General features: G+C 53.8%; 1 protein-coding gene across 1 annotated transcript in view; it reads left to right on the top strand.

Moving 5' to 3' along the window:
• The window catches only part of PLXNA2 (plexin A2), a 205,654-nt gene that overhangs the window by 133,211 nt on the left and 52,392 nt on the right, over positions 1 to 20,051 (top strand). The window contains exons 7-12 of the mRNA XM_051821302.3: positions 2,048 to 2,201; positions 2,765 to 2,861; positions 5,733 to 5,847; positions 13,461 to 13,661; positions 15,108 to 15,204; positions 19,112 to 19,302. Of these exons, the coding sequence (XP_051677262.1) occupies positions 2,048 to 2,201; positions 2,765 to 2,861; positions 5,733 to 5,847; positions 13,461 to 13,661; positions 15,108 to 15,204; positions 19,112 to 19,302 (855 nt within the window). The remainder of the gene's footprint in view (positions 1 to 2,047; positions 2,202 to 2,764; positions 2,862 to 5,732; positions 5,848 to 13,460; positions 13,662 to 15,107; positions 15,205 to 19,111; positions 19,303 to 20,051) is intronic.

The raw sequence follows: 20,051 nt of genomic DNA, 5'->3' as shown, positions 1-20,051 counted from the left end.
AACTGGGGCAGAGATTTAGCTGCAAAGCACTATGCGGGAAGGCTGGACAATACCCGCCATGACCGAGCGTCTGCACAGAAACTCTGCCAGGTGCTGGTGGGCAGGCAGCCGTCACGGGACCCCTGACGTGGAGCACAGGGGTGTCACCATCATGACCCGTGGGCAGCCCTCGGCACCAGAGGGAGCCCCTCGCGTTTTCGCCCATTCCAAAACCAATTGGAGTCTGAACTGTGGCCATTGACGGCCAATTCATTTTAAAGTGTGTGGAACTCACAGCAGCATTTTTCCATTAACTGTTTTCTCAAGCAACGCATTTTTCTGAGAGTCTGATATCTTCAGCATTAAAAGAGGGTCTGGGGAAGGAGGTTCTCAGGGCAGGCTTTTTTTTTTTTTAAAGATTTATTTATTTATTCAAAAGAGAGTTACATAGAGAGAAGTAGAGGCAGAGAGAGAGAGAGAGAGAGGTCTTCCATCCACTGGTTCACTCTCCAAATGGCCACAATGGCTGGATCTGCACCGATCCGAAGCCAGGAGCCAGGAGCTTCTTCCGGGTCTCCCACGTGGGTGCAGGGGCCCAACGACTTGGGTAATCTTCCACTGCTTTCCCAGGCCATAGCAGAGAGCTGGATCAGAAGTGGAGCAGCCGGGACTAGAGCCGGCACCCATTTGGGATGCCGGCACTGCAGGTGGCGGCTTTACCCAAAGGCCACAGCGCTGGCCCCAGGGCAGGCATTTTTAACCATCAAGATGCCTGAGTCCCATATCAGAGTGCCTGACTTCTTGTCCCAGCTCTGCTTCCGGTTCCAGCTTCCTGCTGATGTGCACACTGGGGAGCAGCAAGTCCTTGGGTCCCTGCCACCCATGTGGGAGACCTAGATTGAATTTCTAGCTCCTGGCTTGGGCCTGATGCAGTCCTGGCTGTTGCGGACATTTAGGGAGTGAGCCAGTGAGCCATGGGAGCTCTGTCTGTCTGACTCTGTCTCAAATAAATTAAGAAATAGGAAAAGGAGGGGGAGTTTGGAACCCCCTGGCCTCACTGGTCAGAGCCCATAGGCATCAGCAGACATTCAGACCCCTTGGGCTCCTTCTGGAGCTACTATTCTAGTCTAGGGGCCACAGGAGGCGGCCGCTAGTGACCGGAAAGCCCGAAGGAGACAGAGAAGCAGACACCCTAGGAACCCTGCATTCTCAGCAAGGGGCCTCTGAATAAGCGATAGCCATGGTGAGGCTCTCGCCACCTTCCAGAGTGAGGCTCTCGCCTAGTGACCTCCGGCTAAGCCTCCAGATGGGTGGTTCCCGGCCAAGGGCTTGTGAGTGATGGGCTCAGCTCCTGACTCTCTGCCAAGGGTGCATGGAGCCCTGTGGTAATGTCCCTGTGAAAATGAGCAGGGTCTCAGGGGGATTGTGGTCCCCTGCTTCCAGGGCTTTCTGGAACTGGACAAGATAGAAAACTCGATTAATGATAAGAATCTGAATAAAGAGCAGTGGCTCTGGCCACGTGGAACAATTAGTTGCTGGAGTTGTTCAGGGGCAGAGTTGGAAGATCACCCAGACCAGCCCCTTCTTTTTTTTTTTTTTTTTTTTTTTTTTTTTGACAGGCAGAGTGGACAGTGAGAGAGACAGAGAGAAAGGTCTTCCTTTGCCATTGGTTCACCCTCCAATGGCCGCCGTGGCCGGCGTGCTGCGGCCGGCGCACCACGCTGATCCGATGGCAGGAGCCAGGTACTTATCCTGGTCTCCCATGGGGTGCAGGGCCCAAGCACTTGGGCCATCCTCCCCTGCACTCCCTGGCCACAGCAGAGAGCTGGCCTGGAAGAGGGGCAACCGGGAAAGAATCCGGTGCCCCGACCGGAACTAGAACCCGGTGTGCCGGCGCCGCTAGGTGGAGGATTAGCCTAGTGAGCCTCGGCGCCAGCCCAGCCCCCTTCCTTGATGCATGAGGTCGGGGCTGGGGCGGGGGGATCAGTGAGCAAGTGGACTTCAGCAGAGCAGCCCTGAGTACTTCCCACTGGAGCGTCCGTTTCGAGCCTCTTTTCTGCCCCCGCAGCTCAGCCTGGTTGTGAGTGATGCTCCCGATCTGTCTGCGGGCATCACCTGTGCCTTCGGGAACCTGACGGAGGTGGAGGGGCAGGTGTCCGGAAGCCAGGTCATCTGCATCTCCCCTGGGCCCAAGGATGTCCCCGTCATCCCTCTGGATCAAGGTAAGCAGTGTCTTCCAGGAGAATCGCATGCCAGAGGCTGCCCTACTGTGGCAGAGCTGGGAGTGACAAGTGCCAGGAAGGTCTTCTTCTACCAGATGCGAATGTTTGCTTATGCAGCTTGTTGTGAACGGTCACACCCGGAAGGGGAATCCAGGAAGAAAGAAAACCCGCAGCTACCCTTTGGGTTAAAGCTGCAGAGTGGGCAGAGTCCCTGCACACTGTGAGCCCTTCTAGGGATGGGAGCGGCTTCTGTCAGCTTCCAGCAGGTTCTCGCCACAGAGCTGGGGCTGGAAGCATTCTTCCCTAACAGTTCTGAAGTTCTTCCAGTAGCTGAACACGCCTGACCAAAGCAAGGGACCCCCGGGAGTCTGCCGCTCCCTCCCTAGGGGTGAGACAGTTGGGTCTGCAGCATGAACTAGTAATGGGCCAGAGGGAGTCTCCTGGGGGGAGAAGAAATTCAGGCAGGTTCTCTCTGCCATCTGCATCCCAGGGAACCCCAGGTGGCCCCAGGGTCTGCTGGTCCCAGGTGTTCACTCTATTACCTCCTTTCCATTTTTTCCCAGACTGGTTTGGACTCGAGCTGCAGCTGAGGTCCAAGGAGACTGGAAAGATATTTGTCAGCACTGAGTTCAAGTTCTACAACTGCAGCGCCCACCAACTGTAAGCATTTCTCCGGAGGAGCCTCACCCTGGGTCTGGACAGTGTGGGGCGGGGGGGTCCCTCCCTTGGCTCTGAGCTCCTTGAGGACAGGACTTGTGCAGCAGTCCCCTCCACAGTCTCCACAGGGGCCTGGTGCGGTGTTTGGACAGAGTAACTGGCATTTGCTCCACGCTGTCCCTGGCCTTATCCAGTCTCCCTCGGCCCCACCCCAGCACACCCCTACTCCAGTTCTCAAGCCAGAAAAAGGCTCATGGCCCAGGAGCCATAAGAAAAGGCGTCCACTTTAAAGCAGCTGGTGGTGGCTTGGAAGGTAGAGAATGGTGATGAGTGGAGTCTGGACTTGGCATCTACACTCTGGTGAAGAGGGCCCGAGCTCCGGGCCTCAGCTGTGCACACCCACAGAGGAGGAGCAAGGCTGGGGGGAGTAGCCACATTCCAAACTCATCCGCAAAAGCAGAGCAACTCCAGCCTCCGGAGGGGCCTCCGTGCAGCTGGGCCACCTCCCCAGCTTCTTCCTGTAGCTGCATGCCTACAGATTAGTGCCCACCGCTCTGAGATTGCACACGGTGCAGGCAGCTGGTAGCAGTAGGTCAGGAGTGGAGAACAGAGGTCCCCCCCTTCATTTCTGCCCGTCCTTTCTGGGAGAGAAATGAGACTCTTTCTACAGAAGTGTGGAAGCTCCTACACCGTTTGGTTCAGAAGGAGAGGAACACAAGGCCCTGCAATAGGCCACATAGGGTTGTAGGACCAATGGGCCTGCACGTTTGGCAAGGGAGAAGCTAAGCAGCAGCTCCATGCAGAGGGAGCCGTATGTGGTTCCACAGACCCATCCTTCCCATCACCTGAGAGCTACACAATGAGCAGAGCCCCAGGAACATCAAACCTGCAGGTACAAGCTCTGGGCACAATGGGCTTGGCCGTCAAGGTGAGGAGGAGGTCTCTTCAGCTAAGTCCTAGAGAAATCTCTAGCCATCGGTACAGTCTCCTCTTCTCAGATCTGGATTGTCGTGATTTGGGTTGACTTCTGAAGTTCTAGAGTTTCTACAGTAGTCAAGGAAGGAGACGTATCTGAGCCCCATGGGGAGGAATCAACAGATGTGCTGAGACACGGCAAGTGATGAAAATGGCCTGGTAGGAAACAGGGCGGGGCAGAAAGTGGTGCAGCTGCAATGGATGCGGTCGGCCACTTGCCGCTGCGTTCCAATCCCAGCTGACCCTGTGTTGGCAAACACAAGCATCTCGGAGACAGCACCCCTCAAGCTCCTCCACAAACTAACCCGGGGCGACAGAACCCCTTGTTTGTGAGAGCATCCCCTTCTCCTTGCTGAGCCAGTGTGATGTCACCACTTGTAATGATGGATTGCTATGGCAACAGAGATGCTGTCACAGGCAGCAGGCTGGGAGGAAAAAAGCTGGTCTCGTTGACAGCAAAGATCTCATTTTGTTCCCAATGCTGTCTTACCCTTCTCTACCTTTGATAGTCATAGTTTCAAGCCACAGAGTCACATTCAAGTGCTTCTTTCTAATGTGACAAACTGAGGCCCACAGACGGTACATGCTGTGACGATGGTCACAAAATGAGCCCATGCAAGAGTCAGGTCTGGAGCCCCAATAGATACTGCTATGTGTAGCTCACTGGTCGGCTTTCATTATTTGTTTGCCAAATCCTATAACATTAGCAACAACCAGCTGATCATAGGGAAATTCATAAGCAAAATAATTTTGGACATATGCAAAAGGAGATATAAATGATGACCAAGGGAAAACGAAGTGTAGCTGGGCTAATGCACTTCATAACCTGTGGCCCAGGAGCCCTGGGTGGCACCGCAGCCACCCAAGTGCAGTCGGAAGCCCACCAGGTGGCGCCAGCTCGCAGATCTGATCCCACCCACTCCAGATAGTCTCCTTGTGAAAGGGGAGCAGGCAAAGAGAAGGAAGGCCACCCCAGCTTGCCAACACGCTTGCATTACAGTGGTCTGAGTACACAGAGAGAGCCAGCGTAATGTACACAGCCGCCAGGTGAGGCCGGAGGGAAAGGAGGGCACACCTTGGCCAGGAAGGCATTGCCACACCAATATTCCATGGCTCCGTGCCCGGGCTTCTTGGGGAGTAGGACAAACTTACCATTTAATACTGTGAATTTCCCCAAGCCCAGTAACACAGCTGCTATGGACCAATTGTTAACACTCTAATGTTATTTAAGAGCTTGAAATAGCAGGTAATTTAAGTACTTGAAAAAAATACATTTAGCTTTGTACTTTTCAAGACCACTTCCTATACATTAGCTTGTTCGATACCAGGCAGCCCTGTGGTGCAGACAGGAATGGTTTGTTATAGTCAGATGAAGAAACTCGAATTCAGAGGGAGAAGTGCCTTACTCAGGCAGCAGCCGAGGAAACACTGGAACCGGATATGCCCAGGGTCCACCCCGTGCTCTTTGAGTTCCTCAGTCTGATAAGCATTGCCGTGATGGTAAATGGTTAACTGCCAGCATTGAGGGAAAAACCCTCGTTTGCAATTTCTGTGGTGTAAATACTCCCACGATAGCCAGTTTCAACATTTTTACCAGCATCGTGTCCACCAACTTGCGAAATTCTTATGAGCTAGTACAGACCAATGGTGGCACACTTCCACCTTATACGTTACATTAATCCTACTCTGACCTCTTTTTTCTTTCCTCCAGTTTTCTGATCCTGTGAATATACTGGATAGAGAATTCATAGTTCTTAGTGCCAGGAAATCTCCCAACAATTTGCCTTCCCAAGACTGAGACCATGAAAGAGACTTCAGCAGGACACCTGGCTGCCTGGCCTGCCCTTCCCTCGCCTCTCTGCTCCCTGCCCTTGCCTCTTACTGTCCCTGTCCTTGCAGGTGCCTGTCCTGTGTCAACAGCGCCTTCCGCTGCCACTGGTGCAAGTACCGCAATCTCTGCACTCATGACCCCACCACCTGCTCCTTCCAGGAGGGCCGGATCAATATTTCAGAGGTAAGAGGTCTCGCCTTGGCAGGACAGTATTCCCGGGGAATCGTGGGGTCCCCCCTTCCCTGACCCAAATGGTCAGTCTAATGGCTTGGCCATCTTCTTGCTCTGGCCCGAGATTCTACATATTAGAAATCCCCACTGTGATAAAACTCAGAAGTCTCAGTAAATAACTCCAGAGGCAGAGGCCATGTCCACCAGACTCTTAAGACTATGCATTCAAGACCTTGAAGGTAACTGGGGCTGAGACCACAAGCTTAGAGGAACCACGTCCACCAACCAGCCTGCGTGGTTCAGAAGAGCTAGTGAATGCCATTTATTCTTTGAGTCTGGCCCTTTGCTTGGCTAAAGACATTTTCAAGTTCAATGGAACATTCACTCCCAACCATTTTCTCATGCCAACCTCTCTTCCAACTCCAGAACTTGGAGAAATGCGATGATTCTTTGACTCTGATGTATGACTGGGAGGGTGGTCTTGAACAAAGAGAAAATCAGCTGGTGAAAAGAACCATACATTGCTAAAAGACCTATGTTGTTATGTCAGCAAAGCTCCATCACTGAAGACTGGCCCCTCCCTTGTTATCAGCAACAGGAAATATCAAATCACTCATCTTTCCTTAGTATTCACTCATTGGCTATGCATTGATGTTGATTGCCTTACGACTTCACAGCATATCTTGAGGCAGTGAAGCCTGCTTGATAGCTTCCCTTAAAAAAAAAAAAAAGATTTATTTGAAAGGTAGAGTTACAGAGAGGAAGAGGAAGAGACAGAGGTCTTCCATCTACTAGTTCCCTCCCCAAGTGGCAGCAACAACCAGAGCTGGGCTGGTCTGAAGCCAGGAGCCAGGAGCTTCTTCCAGGTCTCCCACGCAGGTGCAGGGGCCCAAGCACTTAGGCCCTCTTCTGCCGCTTTCCCAGGTGCAGTCACAGGGAGCTGGATTGGAAGTGGAGCAGCCAGAACTCCAACGGGCACCAATATGGGATGCCTGTGCTGCCGGCAGCAGCCTCACCCACTATGTCACAGCGCCAGCCCCAGCTTCCCTTTCTTGTGCTTAATGCTTTTCATACCCCAAGGTGCCAGTTGGAGTTAAGCAATTATGCGGGTCTCATGTATTCAGACAAGTGCCCGTGTACATATATACACGTTTCTCTCTTGCTCCGCCTTTTGGAAAATGCATCAGTGTTAGCAGTGACAGTACAGGCTTTGTGGATACCTTTCCCCTATTACACCAAACTGTCAGCTCTCGAAGGCAAGGACTCCGTCTTGCCTTTAAATCCGCAGTGCCTTTTGCAGTGAATATTTGTAGAATGCACGCACGAAAGAATGGATGAACCAGTGACCTCTCTACCTACATCCCGCTGATGGGAACGGTGTCTTCCTGTCTAAGATTTCAAGAAAGGGTCTCTCTGAGTCTCCTAATTTGATTACGGCCCTGAGTGTTTCTGTGGCCAAACGTAAGAAAGTAGATCCTGAAAGGCTTCCCAAATACACACCCATCACCTTTAACTCCACCTAATTTTAGGAACAGAAAACAATGGAACGTACCTGAAAGAGGGCTCTGAGATGGTCCCCGCAGGTGCATCTGCCCCAGTCTCCCGCAGCCAGCACGCAGCGCCCTTGAGAACTGTCAGACAGGTATTTTCTTCCGGTCAGCGGCTGTGCTTTGATGCAGCTGGACTGGAAGCACCGCACTGGTCTTAGTGGACACTGGCTATAAATTCCGGCCAAATTCCCTACCAGGGTATGAAACTGCTTTGGGACCAGCAAAGGGCCCAGGAGCTGAAGGTATCGGGAGAGAGTCAGTCCTGCTCGGGAGCCAGTCCAGCGAAAGGAGACGAGCCAGGCCAGAAGGTGGGAAGGCCAGGATGCCTGCTCAGAGGCACAGGCTGGGCGGAGAGAGCAAGACTGTGGCAGACAGGCTCTGCGCCTGCCCGGCACGTTGTCGCGTCTAGTTCCTGAGCTCCTTACGAAAATCAGGCAAGGCTGACCCCAGCGCGTAGAGAGGGTGTGAAGTGCAGATCTAGAAAAGAAGAGCAGCTGTCTCACCTTCTCCCAAGGCCACGTGCAGCCTCAGCTGAGCCTGAGAGCAGCCGCCACCGGGGCGAGGCACGGGGTGTCGCTGGCTGGCTCGCTGGGACCCAGAGCCGACTGCAAACAGCCCGGCCTGGGCTCCTCCGCACCGTTTGGAGGAGGCTGAAACACAGCTTGCTCTCGGCCAGGCTGAGCGGTGCAGACGGCCCGAGAGCTGGGCCACAGGGGAGCCGTGCCTCCCCAGGACTGGGGGTGACCAGCCTTCCAAAACCCCAGGGGAACCCAGACGCTTCCCCTCTCCTAAGTTCATTTTCAGTGCTTGATGTCTGTGCCTTGGGACTGGAGAGGAGAGGTCCCTGTTGCCCCTCCACCTCCTTGTGTGAGACTGGGGTGGACGGGTACACGCATGCACTGTCTCCTGGCACGGCCCTAGAACCTGGCTCTCGGGAGGGAGCTGAGGGAAGCCAAGACTCCACCCAAGAAAAGAGAAACAGTGTGGATCTGCAGTCAGGTTGCAAGGGCCACCGCCTTGGCTTTCTAGGATACTGAGTACTGAGTGTGTAGGCACAGCCTCCTGCACATCCCTTCCCAGCAAATAGCCCCCAGGCCTTGCTCTTCCCGCCCAAACCCTGCTGGGGGGGGGGCGGTCCCCACTTCTGAAAGTTTAAGGAACAGCAGCATGCACTTGCCCAGCTTGCGTAAGGTGCCCCCCATGCGCTCTCCTCTTTTAGGGAGCTGGATATGCATTTGCTGTCTCTTTGGGGGGTCCCGAGACTATCTCTGTCACACTTCCAGTAAGTCCCTCCCCAGCTCTGAATCAAAAGCATGTGCCATCAGCTCCATCCATGGATAATACAGCAGTGTTAGTGTATCACAGCCTTGTCACTTCCTCTCACGAGGCAGGAGTTTCTCGAAGCGGGAACCCAGGGATCAGTCACATCTGCACCACCTGGGAACTCCTTTGCAATTCAAATTCTTGGGCTGCAGCCCAGATGAGGAGGCTAAAGACAGAACCCCTGGCATGTGCCGTGCCCGTTGACTCTCACAGCAGCCCTGAAGTCTCATATCACTCCAGTTGACACCTGGAGTAACCAAGATGATAACATTTTTTATTTTTTGCCCAAGGCTACAGAGAATTCAGGCATCCCAAAAAGCTGAGTACAGTTTACTTTCTGTAGAAAATCAGGGCCCGGGAATGTGTTTGTCTCCATGGCCACGGTCACACTTGCAGAGATTGACTTCAATCCGGCCCCTTTGCTGTTGACCTTGAGGGTGCAGGGTGTGGCCAGACCAGCACAAACTTGTGTCCACAAGTTGGGAAACTGTCCATGGAAAGATAGGCCAGCAGTGCCATGTCCACATAAAAAAAGCCAGCCAGGCGTGCCCAAAATACTAAATATATTCATCATTAACATTCACTGAATGTTTATTACATATGCAGCATATATGTGTCATTGAAGAGCTATATATAAACACCATTTACTCTTAACTACTCTATGAAGTGATTTCCATTACAGATAAATAAACCGAGGCTTGGATATGTTGAACAGTTTCCCTGTGATCATCAAATAAACGTGGAAATCAGGATTCAGCGTTAGTGTTCCGGGGCGGCCTTGAATAGGTTGGCGTCTGGCCCTGTTTTCTTACACACACATGCACACGCGTGAGAAGTGTGCAGTAATAATATTCACACTTGGTCATCCGGCTCCTGACCACTTACAAGGTCCTTCAGATCCTGCTTTCGTGCAACCTAGGGCTTTCAGGTATTGCAGGCTCTGGTTTACAGATGAGGAAACTGAATTTCCCTGGAACTGTCTCTCAAGGCCTTGCCAGGCAGTGGGCCAGAGCTTTCCACGGCTCGGAGCACAGCTGGTCTCCGGTGAAGCCGGCGGGGGTCTCTGCCTCCCTGGGCCGGATCAGGCCGTGGCGTGTTGTTAGCAAGCTGGTGCGCACAGGGGTACACGTGGCCTTCAGCTTTGAAAGCTCATCGTTCTCCATGGCTAAACCAGGCCTAGTGAGATGTAGATGCATAAATATCTTCTTTACACCCCGTCCCAGGGGAAAGACAGAACCAAATAAATCCGATTAGCTTCCCAGGAGGCTGGCTGCTGTCGCTCTTTGAAGACCAGCGAGTGAAGATAATGCCATTTCCACGTGGGAAGTCGAGTCAGAGCGCTAGAAGGTCCCCAGCTCAGGAAGCTGGCAGGGCACAGCCAAGCCAGGGGGGCAGCGTGGCCTCAGGACAGCAGGGTCCTTGCCCACCCCTATGACCATGCTTCCTCCTCCCCAGCGCCCCCTCCCCTAGCATATCCCCACAGATCACTGCCAAGGAGGTGATCCTGCTCCACTTGGCTCAGAGACAGAGAAAGAATAAGGCCATGGCCAGAGGTTGTGAGAAGTCTCAAGGCCAGCAGAGCCGTTAGGAATTAAGAGTACGAACGAGGGTCCTGACATGCGGGAATAGTAACTTGCAGTGGTTTGCTTTCTTGTTCTTAGGACCTTGATGCGTGCGTGTATATGTGTGTGTATGTGTGTGTGTGTGTGTGTAGAAGCAAGCAGTTTGGCAATGGTCTCATCATCACATCTGATTAAACACTCATCTTCCTCAAGCCCCTGAGGTGTGCAGGTTCCAACAACCTGGCAGTTCTCTGGGCTTCCAGCTCTCCTGCACCTGCCTTCAGCCCCTGCCTCTGCCTCTGCCATTTCCACCCAGGGGTCACGGCCCCTTCACTACTGTGCGCACCAGGACCAGCTCTCAGCCCAACCTTCCTTGTCCTGCTTCTTCCCAGGATGAGGAGGGCTCACCTGGGACACCGGACTCTTCTGTCCTGTGCCCCAGAGAATAGAAGGAAAAGTCCTGTTTTGCCCGGCCCGAGAGCCATAGCCAAACAGACAAAGCAGAACCACACTTGTTCTGCAGCCACCTTGGAACCTACCTAGGCAAGAAGACCTTCACGAGCATGGCCCAGAAACTTAGTCCCCAAAGGCCTGACACGGCGGACCAGGGGAAGTTTTTCTAAAACCCTACTGAGTATGCACCAAGTGTACACACACACACACACACACACACACACACAGAGTCATCTCTTGTGTCATGGGAAACTGGCTCTAAGACCCCCACAGATACCAAAATTCATGTGTGAATGCTGTGCAGGTGGCTATCAAGCTGCATTGTGGGGGGAATGGTGGCAAGAATAAAGTCTCCATGTGTTCAGGGTTCAGGACAGACGAAACTTTTGTTTCGATATTTTCATTCTGTTGTTGGTTGAACCCATGAGCCCATGGAAACAGTGAACCAACTGCATTCTTCTTTGTCAAAGTCAAAGGGTTGTACAACCTTATTTACTAGCTCCAGACATCATAAATCCAAAAGCACGTGGTGAAGACCCTGCAACTGAGTAGCTCTGGGTTTGTTCTCTGAGCTCATTAGAGACGAGAAAAAAGAGCTCATCATGTACAATACATCAACTGGGAAAGGCTCTGAAAACCTTCTCTCTCTCTCTCTCTCTCTCTCACACACACACACACACACACACACAAACCATTATACCTCAGCATTATTTCTAGCCTAAATTGAAATTCTAACTTACTAGATTCACCAGGGTTTTTTTTTTTCCCACTAACAGGAAGTGGCATCTCCTTTTCCATAGGATGCCTGGGTTTTCCCTAAAGTGGCATTCATTTTTTTTTTGGCTATAAATATATGAAAGTCTCTGTCAGGAGTGCCTGCAGGGAACGAAAGTTGAAGAGCAGTAAAGAGTCAGTTTACGGGTTGGCAGCCTGAGTGACTGGCTCCCGCTCCCTCACCCGCACCCATCTGCTCCGCCGTGGCTTTGCCTTCCCGTCTCCACTGGGAGCCCTGCCTGCCTGCCTGGAGCCCTCACTGGTGGCTGCTGGCAAATGAGGATGGCACTGGGAACCCTCGGGGTGGGGAGGGGTCTGCAGAGCCCCCAGGTAGATCCCCATAGAAAAATCTGCCTGGATCCAGTTCTCTGTAAATCCTCGAGACCCCTTAATAGGTGGAGTAATCACGTGACCCCATTCACCAGGATCATTTTCAAGCCCACTTTTGGGAATCAAAACCCTTCCCAGGGCTCTGGCTGCCTGGGGGATGGGACAGACTTTATACTCGTCTCTAAACTGTCTTCACTTTTTCCTGTCTACCCTCCCGCAATGACCGAGTGTCCACGACATGCAGGCATTGGAATAAAGACTGGGGGTGCAGAGGTGGCCACCTTCCCCAGCAGCCCACAGCCCAGGGAGGAAGGAAATCCAGAAGTGGCAGCTCTGTGGCCTCTGTGCTCTCCTGGGGGGCCCACAGCCCATCCTGGAGCCAGTGGCCAGCAAGACGGCCTTCCAGACAGGCAGGGCCTGAGCTGAGCGTGAGGGCTGATTGAAAAGCAATCAGCTAAAGAGGGCTGGGAGCAGGAGGAGCAGAAGAGCGAAGGACAGGAGTGAGCGTCTGAGACAGAAACACACAATCACAGGCCCGGAGCTAGGAGCTAGATGCAGACAGGGAGGCGGCCCTTCACAACTCCACGTGGCTGGATCATTCGCCAGACACAGGAGGAGAGGTGGCAGGGGCCAGGTTGCCCAGCAGGGGCCCAGAGGGGAGAGTCCAGGCTGACTGGCTGTCCCAGGTCCCGGCCCAGGCTGTGCCATTGCTCAGCAGGCCCTGTGTTGCACAAGACTTCTGATAGGGACAGGTTTTCTGGTTGTTGGGAACTGTTCCCCACATCAGCATCTTAGTAGTCATTGGCAGCAGCACCTGTGCAGGCCTTGTTGCAGCAGCAGCCCCCACGCTTTCCCCAAGGGTCTCTCTAAGAACCAGGACCCGGGGGCAAGGGTTTCTTTCCCCTGGCTGATCGTTCCAGGCAGGCGAGGATGGTACAGAGCAGGTGGTCTCCAGGCCTCACTGCCAGGGGCTCCTGGGGGTGGGAATTTGACCTCTGTTAGAGGAGCAGCGTCCAGACAGAGAAGTGAGGACAATCAGTCCTCTCCTTCTCCCTCTCTCCCCAGCGTGGTCCTTCCCATGGCCCCTCCCAGCCAAGCCTTTCTTGTTTGGGTTTTGTTTTCCAAAGCAACCCGACATTCATGGCATTCATTCATTCACGCAGGGCCTGGTAATGAAAGGAGATCAAAAGCCAGAGCAAGTGTGCAGAGCATTGCTGGGAGGGCTTCATCCACCTCCTGGAAAGCCCAGCTCAGCTGGAGCCGGGAAGCTGACACTGCCGATAACAGGTGCCTCAGGCACCAGACACCATGAGGAGCAGAATAGGGGGGCTGGGGGACCACATGAAACCGGGAGCCCAGCGTGTGCGGGCTGGGAACGGGACACGTGGAGGCGCTTGTATCCGGTATTGCAAGAGATAAAATCTGCAGCATGCCACAGCGGAGCTTGCAAATCGGTGCCCAAGTTGCATCACACACATGCGATCCAGGACAACCCGTGGGGTTGGATGAAAGCGCCGTCCTTCTCACCGACAGCTCACCTGGGCACCACAGGGTCTGCCCATGCCCCGGCTCAGGGAAGGACAGTGTGAGCTGAGGACAGACCAGCCTCTGTGCTTCCTCCTCCTGCCCCCAGGACTGTCCCCAGCTGGTGCCCACGGAGGAGATCCTGATTCCCGTCGGGGAGGTGAAGCCAATCACGCTGAAGGCTCGCAACCTGCCCCAGCCCCAGTCGGGCCAGCGAGGCTACGAGTGCGTCCTCAACATCCAGGGCACCGTGCACCGCGTCCCTGCCCTGCGTTTCAACAGCTCCAGCGTCCAGTGCCAGAACAGCTCGGTGAGAGGCCCCTCCCAGAGTAGCCCGGGGCCTGGAAGTTTCCAGAAGCTTCCGGGCCCACAGACTGACCACACAGCCCCACACAGAGAGGAGCAGGGCAGTGAACAGAGTTCTGGGAGCCCCAGCAGCAGCAAAGCTGACAGTCTTGTGCCCTTCCCTGGGTGAAACCCCAGCCCCATTGAGTCAACCCCAGGGTCCTGTCCTGCTGCGGGGTGTAAGCGGGAGGGCCTGACTCAGGAGGGCAGCTGGGGAGTCCAGGGGCCTGTGACTCTGAGAGCAGCAAGGGTTAAACCAATCCCGGATAGCAGAAAGCGTGAGGTGTTTAATTATAATACCAGCCCAGCGAAGATCTTTTTATCTGCCAACTCCCTGTCTCTGACTGTGGGGGGTCAGCTGGGGAGGGGGCTCCGTGACAAAGGTGTTGAGGAAAGCTAATTCGCCTGGGAGACATAAAGGGAATCTGGGCCTCTTATCAGGAAGCTGTCAGATTCCGGGGTCACAGGCGCTTGATAGAATTTGTAATGGGGAAGGCACCAGGCTAGGGGAAGGCAGGATGAGAGAGGGAAGCAACAAAGGAGACAGGCCAGGGGAGGGCCGGGGGCAGATGTGCTGACAGAGACTTGAGCCAAGTGGCAGGGCTGTGCTGCACACCAGGGGGTACCCGGGGTCTCCCCTACAGAGGTGCCAGGTTGGGCCTGGGCCACCGCAGGTCTGCCTCGAGAGAAAACAAAGCGCTGTGAGTCCCTCTGTGGGGTCAGTCCAAGGGGGGAGTGGACTCTTGCCTGGAGGCCTTTCCTGGTGGGACTGACCAGATCTAGGCCCCCAAATCTGTGGGCCTGCTCCCCCAGTGGGGCATTGACCAAAGCAGGGCTCATGTGCAGCTAGAGACAGGAGCCCAAAGAATCACGTGGAGGTAGGGGTCACTGCCGGTGTGGGGCAGGGGTCTCAGAGAGGAGAGGCCCTGGCTTTGCCTCTGAAGCACACGGCTTCCTAGAGGCCAGACTTGCCAGAACGGCTGCATGGTAGCTCCCAGCTGGGGTTCTGGACAGCAGGCAGCGAGACCAAGGACAGAGAGGTTGGGGGAGGGCTGAGGGATCCAGGGACCCCTGGAGAAGGTGGGTCTGAGCTGAACTAGAAGGGCAAGGATGGGTGAGAAGGGTGGCGTTCCTTATGACATGAACTCAGCCAAGACATGCAGAGGGGCGTGAGCAGGTGTCTGCGACAGGTGGATTTGAAAAGTCTGTAGGAGACTGGAGAAGTAAGTTTGGATCAGATTATGGAAGGTGTTGAATGCCAAGCGGGAGGGTTTGGGTAGGAGTCTGGTGGCATTGGTGACTAGAGAGGTCATCTGGGAGCCCTCTGTGCAGAACGGGGGCATCCTCTGCACCCCAGACCTGCTATGGTAGACAGCCTTGCGAGCTGGCGCCTCCGCCCCTGTCCCTGCAGTACCAATATGATGGGATGGACATCAGCAACCTGGCCGTGGACTTCGCCGTGGTGTGGAATGGCAATTTCATCATTGACAACCCTGAGGACCTGAAAGGTAAGCGGCTACTTCCGGGTAGCAGTTTGATCTTCGCACGACCCCGGGAGAGACTGGGGCGGGAGGGATCAGAGCCGGGCGGCCGCTGTGCCATGAATAATACACTCCCTCTGTCAGCGGACCTCTTCAGAGGAGCCGAACGCAACATTTGGAGCCATCAAAGGAGCCCTGTTTTATTACAGCCAGAGCATCTGCGGGCGGCCGCCGGCCCCTCCACGTGATTCTTTGGGCTCCTGTCGACTTTGAAAAGGCGGCGGAGCCTGACCTAGGAGGAGGGCAGGCAGGAGCGTCCCACCAGGCGCCCTGGGAGGACAGACGTGGTTTCGACGCAGGCTCTTGTTCTCCCGTCCTTGGCCCTGCTCACGGTCACTGCGCAGAGAAGGTTTTGAGGCCGCTCCCCTGGGCGGCAGGGGAGGGACCGGCAGGCAGACTCTCGCTCACGTCCGGGGCAGAGATGCTCGCGCTTGGAGCTGGGCTGAAGTGGGACTGGAGCGCCACGCGACCACCTCGACCCCTGGACCTGTCCACAGGTGTGGAGCCCCTTCCAGGGGCCAGGTAGCCCAACCCACAGCGTAGCAGAGACCAAGATTCCGTCCATCCTGCTCTCCAGAGCGGCAAAGCGACTCCCCGCCGATGAGCACTTGCTGTGGGCCAGTGCGCGTTTCGTGGTTTATTTGAGTTGTTTTTTTCTTTGTCATCACAACTCGGAGCTGTAGGCACTATGAGTGTTCTCTTCTTGTGAACGGAGAAACCGAGACCCAAAGAGATCAAGAAATTGGCCAAAAGCCAGAACGGGAAGCGAGACAGTCTCGCTTCAGAGCGCCCAGGCGTAGCGTCCCCACAGTGGGGCCCCACGGCTCAGGCCTCCGTGGAACTCACACGTCCTCTCCTCCAGGAGACGAGGGGACATTCAAAAGTTTGAACAAATGGGATAATGGAATCAAATGATAAGCTTATTTTGGATTTTGGCACAAGACAATTGAAATCCATGCATAACAGTTTTTTTCATAATGCACATTTTTCCATGAACTTTATAAAGACCCCTCGTATACCCCATCCCCTCCTCCCACCATAAGCCACAGGCCTCATGCAGCTGGAGGGTCTCAAGCCACCCCAGGCGCAAAGAAGGGGGCCAAGGCCGAGGGTCTGTAAGTGTCAGTGTCTTTGGGGCTGCAGCTCCCTGTGTCCGTGCCGCAGGGGGCAGACATCTGGTCCACAGTGTAAGATGCTGCTTGGGATGCCCACGCCTCACATCAGAGTGCTTGGGTTCAAGTCCCGGCTTGGTTCCCAACCCCAGCTTCCTGCTGATGCACACCGGGGGAGGCAGCAGGTGACAGTTCAAACACTTGGGTCCCTGCCACCCACAGGAGAGACCTGGATTGAATGCTGGACTCCCAGCATCTGGGGAGTGAACCAGTGGATGGGAGCTCTTCTCTGCCTCTGTCTCTCAAATAAAATTTAAATCAATGTCTCTGAAATGAGGAGAAAGAAACTGGGCCCGAGGTGGGTTTTTTGGTTTTGTTTTTTGTAGTCAGTTTTTTTCTTATTTCTCCTGCCCAAGGCCCCGTTTGCTCACTGTAGAGAGGCGGGAGACACTTCCCCTGCTGAGGGTCTGGGCTGTGCACAGAGCTTGTAGCAAAGCATCCCCGTCAAGCGGTGGCATCCAAACCTTCCCTGGGCCTGGGGATGTTTCCCAAGCACCCTGGGTGCCCACGAAGAGCCGTCTTCACACCTGGCTCCTCCCAGGCTCCAGTGTTCCTGGACGCTGCTCCCTGTGCTGGGTAGAGGGGCCGCTGTGTGTGAGGACTTGGGTTCAGTTGCTGTCACTTCCACCTGCAGCTGTGTGAGCTCAGACTAATTACTGCTCCTCTCCACTGTGCCTGTCTGAGAAAAGGAGGGAAGGAAGCCCGCCTCCCAGGGCCAGCGTGAGTTTCCAATGAGCTCGTGCCTGGCACCATAGGGTCCAGTTTTATATGTGCTCAATGTGCGCACTTGTTTGTGGTGAGCTTCCCACCTCCTGCCCTCTACCTTAGGGAGCCATAGGCACAAGGATGTCTAGATTTGATCCCTGTGGCTGGGACTGAGGGGTGCTGGATAGAGCAGAGGAACAGAATGAAGACCAATGGGAGAATGAAAACATTGCCTCCTGTTGGGGCACACGCCCGTCCTCCAGCACTGATGCCAGCAGGGACACACCACCTGGTTCTGAGTACCTGCATCTGCTTGACCGGAAGAGTTGAAAAACTATTTTCGGAGTGCAATTGTTGTGCTCTGTCCATGGGAGATTGGTTCTAGGACCCTCTGCGCATACCAAAACCTACAGACGTTCAAGTCCCTTATATAAAATACTCTGCATTAGAACCTACGCATATCCTTCCACTCATTTAAAATCATCCCTGCATTATTTATAATCCCTAATACAATGTAAATGCTACGTAAGTACTTCTTAATACTGTATTGTTCAGGGATTAATGACAAGGGGAAAAGTCTGTATGTGTTCACTACAGACACCATTTTTTAAAAAAGATTTATTTATTTTATTTGAAAAGCAGATTTAGAGCAAGAGGGAGACACACACACACACACACACACACACAGGGCATGGGGAGGGATCTTCCCTCCATTGATTTACTTCCCTAGGGCTGGGCCAGGACAAAGCCAGGAGCCTGGAACTCCACTCAGGTTTCCCACGTGGGTGGCAGGGGCCATCTTGAGCTGCTTTCCCAGGTGCATTAACAGGGAGCTGGATCGGAGGTGGAGCAGCCAGGACGCTAACCAGTGCCCACATGGGATGCCAGCATTGCAGGTGATGGCTTAACCTGCTTCACCACAATGCTGGCCCCACAGATGCCATTTTTTTAAAAAAAATTTCCAATCCATGGAGAGTTGGATCCATGGATGCAGAACCCATGGATGTGTAGGGCTGACTGTACTCCACTTCCGGAGAATTCTCTTAGGACTCTGAGTGCAAACCACAGCAGGCAGGGAGCCTCAGCTCCCCAGGCCCACACAGCTCGGATCCCTTGACTGCCTGGATCCACCAAGACTTTTAGCTCAGTAGGACACAAAATCAAAGACTGAAGAGTTCAAGGACTTGAGATGTTACCCATGTGGCCTGTTTGTCCTGTCTGGGAGACCCCTCCTTCCACAAGGCCTGTGAACAGAACTGTCAGCCTTTCTTTATCAGCAGTGCCGCCCACTTACAGTCACCTAAACTTCCTTGAGGCCCAGGCTGGCTTCTCTCTCCCAGACCCATGCGGTCTCCAGCGTGCCAGGCGAGCTTCCTGTCTTCTCCCGTTCTAGCATCTGGCAACCTGGTGAGCTGGAGTTTCTGGAGTTTGGAGTGCTCCCTTTAGTAAGCTCTGAGAACCAGGACACCTCTGAGCTTTAGTTTTGCCTGCGGTGAGAAAATGTGCCCGTCTCTCTGGCAATGAAGGCCATCTGTGAGACAAAGAGACAACTAAGGAAAATGGAGCTTGAGTTCAAAGAAAAGATAATCAGCATGTATAGAGCATCAGATATGTCGCAGGCACAGTGTTAAGCGCTTACTGTACAACAGCTCATTCGAACTTCCTAAGAAACAATGATTATCCCCACATCAGAGAACAGGTAAACGTGGTTCAAGGAGGGTAAATACTTTGTCACACTGCTAGGAAATAGCGAAGCCACAATTAAAGCCCGCATCTGATTCAATCTGGAGCCAGAACTCTTAAATAATATTATTTTCTGCAGTGCCTTTAAATGACTTGCTAAGAGGCTCGATTTATCAATTCCCCATCAGTTATTCTTGCAAGGATAATGAGGACCAGTGGTGTTATCCATGCCAAGGGCAGTTTCTGTTGCCAGGAGAGGGTGTATCAGGAACAGGCTCTCGAAACCCACTTGTGACTGTCTCCTGTCTTTGCAGTCCATCTCTACAAGTGTGCGGCCCAGCGGGAGAGCTGCGGCCTCTGCCTCAAGGCCCACAGGAAATTTGAGTGCGGCTGGTGCAGCGGCGAGCGCAGGTGCACCCTCCACCAGCACTGTTCCAGCCCCTCCAACCCCTGGCTCGACTGGTCCAGCCACAATGTCAAGTGCTCCAACCCCCAGATCACGGAGGTGAGTTCCCCAGGTTCCCTGGGTGGGAGAGGTTGGCCTGGATCTGACCTCAGGGCAACGGAAGGGATGTGCAAGTTGAACCTGTGTGGCTGAATTCTTGGTATAGAGTATATTTAACGTGTGGGCTTGCAGGGTCCGTTGTGTGCGTCTGGGCAGCCCCTGTTCAGGCATGGAGTGGACCCCATGCATCAGTGTGCACACACATCTGCATGCATGTGCACATGACAAGAGAGGCAGAGCCAACCCGGTCTCTCTGGCAAGCTGGCTGAGCCAGGTGGGGACAAGAAATTGGTTCCACAGTGGGTGAACATTTCAGAAATCGGGTTTAGCTTTTCTCAGCAGAAATGTGACTTCAGGAGCTGCAATTAGCTCAAAGTTGCAAGGCTGAGAATGGAAGAAGAAAGGTAAGGCAAATACAACATCAGCTGCTGGACCATGTCCCAAGGTTTGCTCTCTGTCCCAATTTGTTTGTGCACTTGAACAGGAAGAAATAGACAATTAATTATCCTAGGGGGAAAATGATGTTCCCCAAAATAGCAAATGGCCAGGGAAGATGTGGAGACGACGTGTGTACAAATGCAGCTGCTGGGTTTTGAGTAGCCTGGCAAAGGAGCTATTCAAGTTGGTGACATTGTGTGCCCATCACTCTTCGCGGCTCCTGGTTCAATGACTGGCACTTGTATTTTGGAACTAATTGCGTATCCCTTATGAGGACTAGGAATAAGGGAGGAGGGAGGGTCCTGCAGTGG

The sequence above is a fragment of the Oryctolagus cuniculus genome, chromosome 13, assembly GCF_051225735.1.
Source record: "Oryctolagus cuniculus isolate XC-2025 breed Fujian yellow rabbit chromosome 13, ASM5122573v1, whole genome shotgun sequence".
Lineage (NCBI taxonomy): Eukaryota > Metazoa > Chordata > Mammalia > Lagomorpha > Leporidae > Oryctolagus > Oryctolagus cuniculus.
This window is presented reverse-complemented; position numbering and strand designations above follow the sequence as displayed.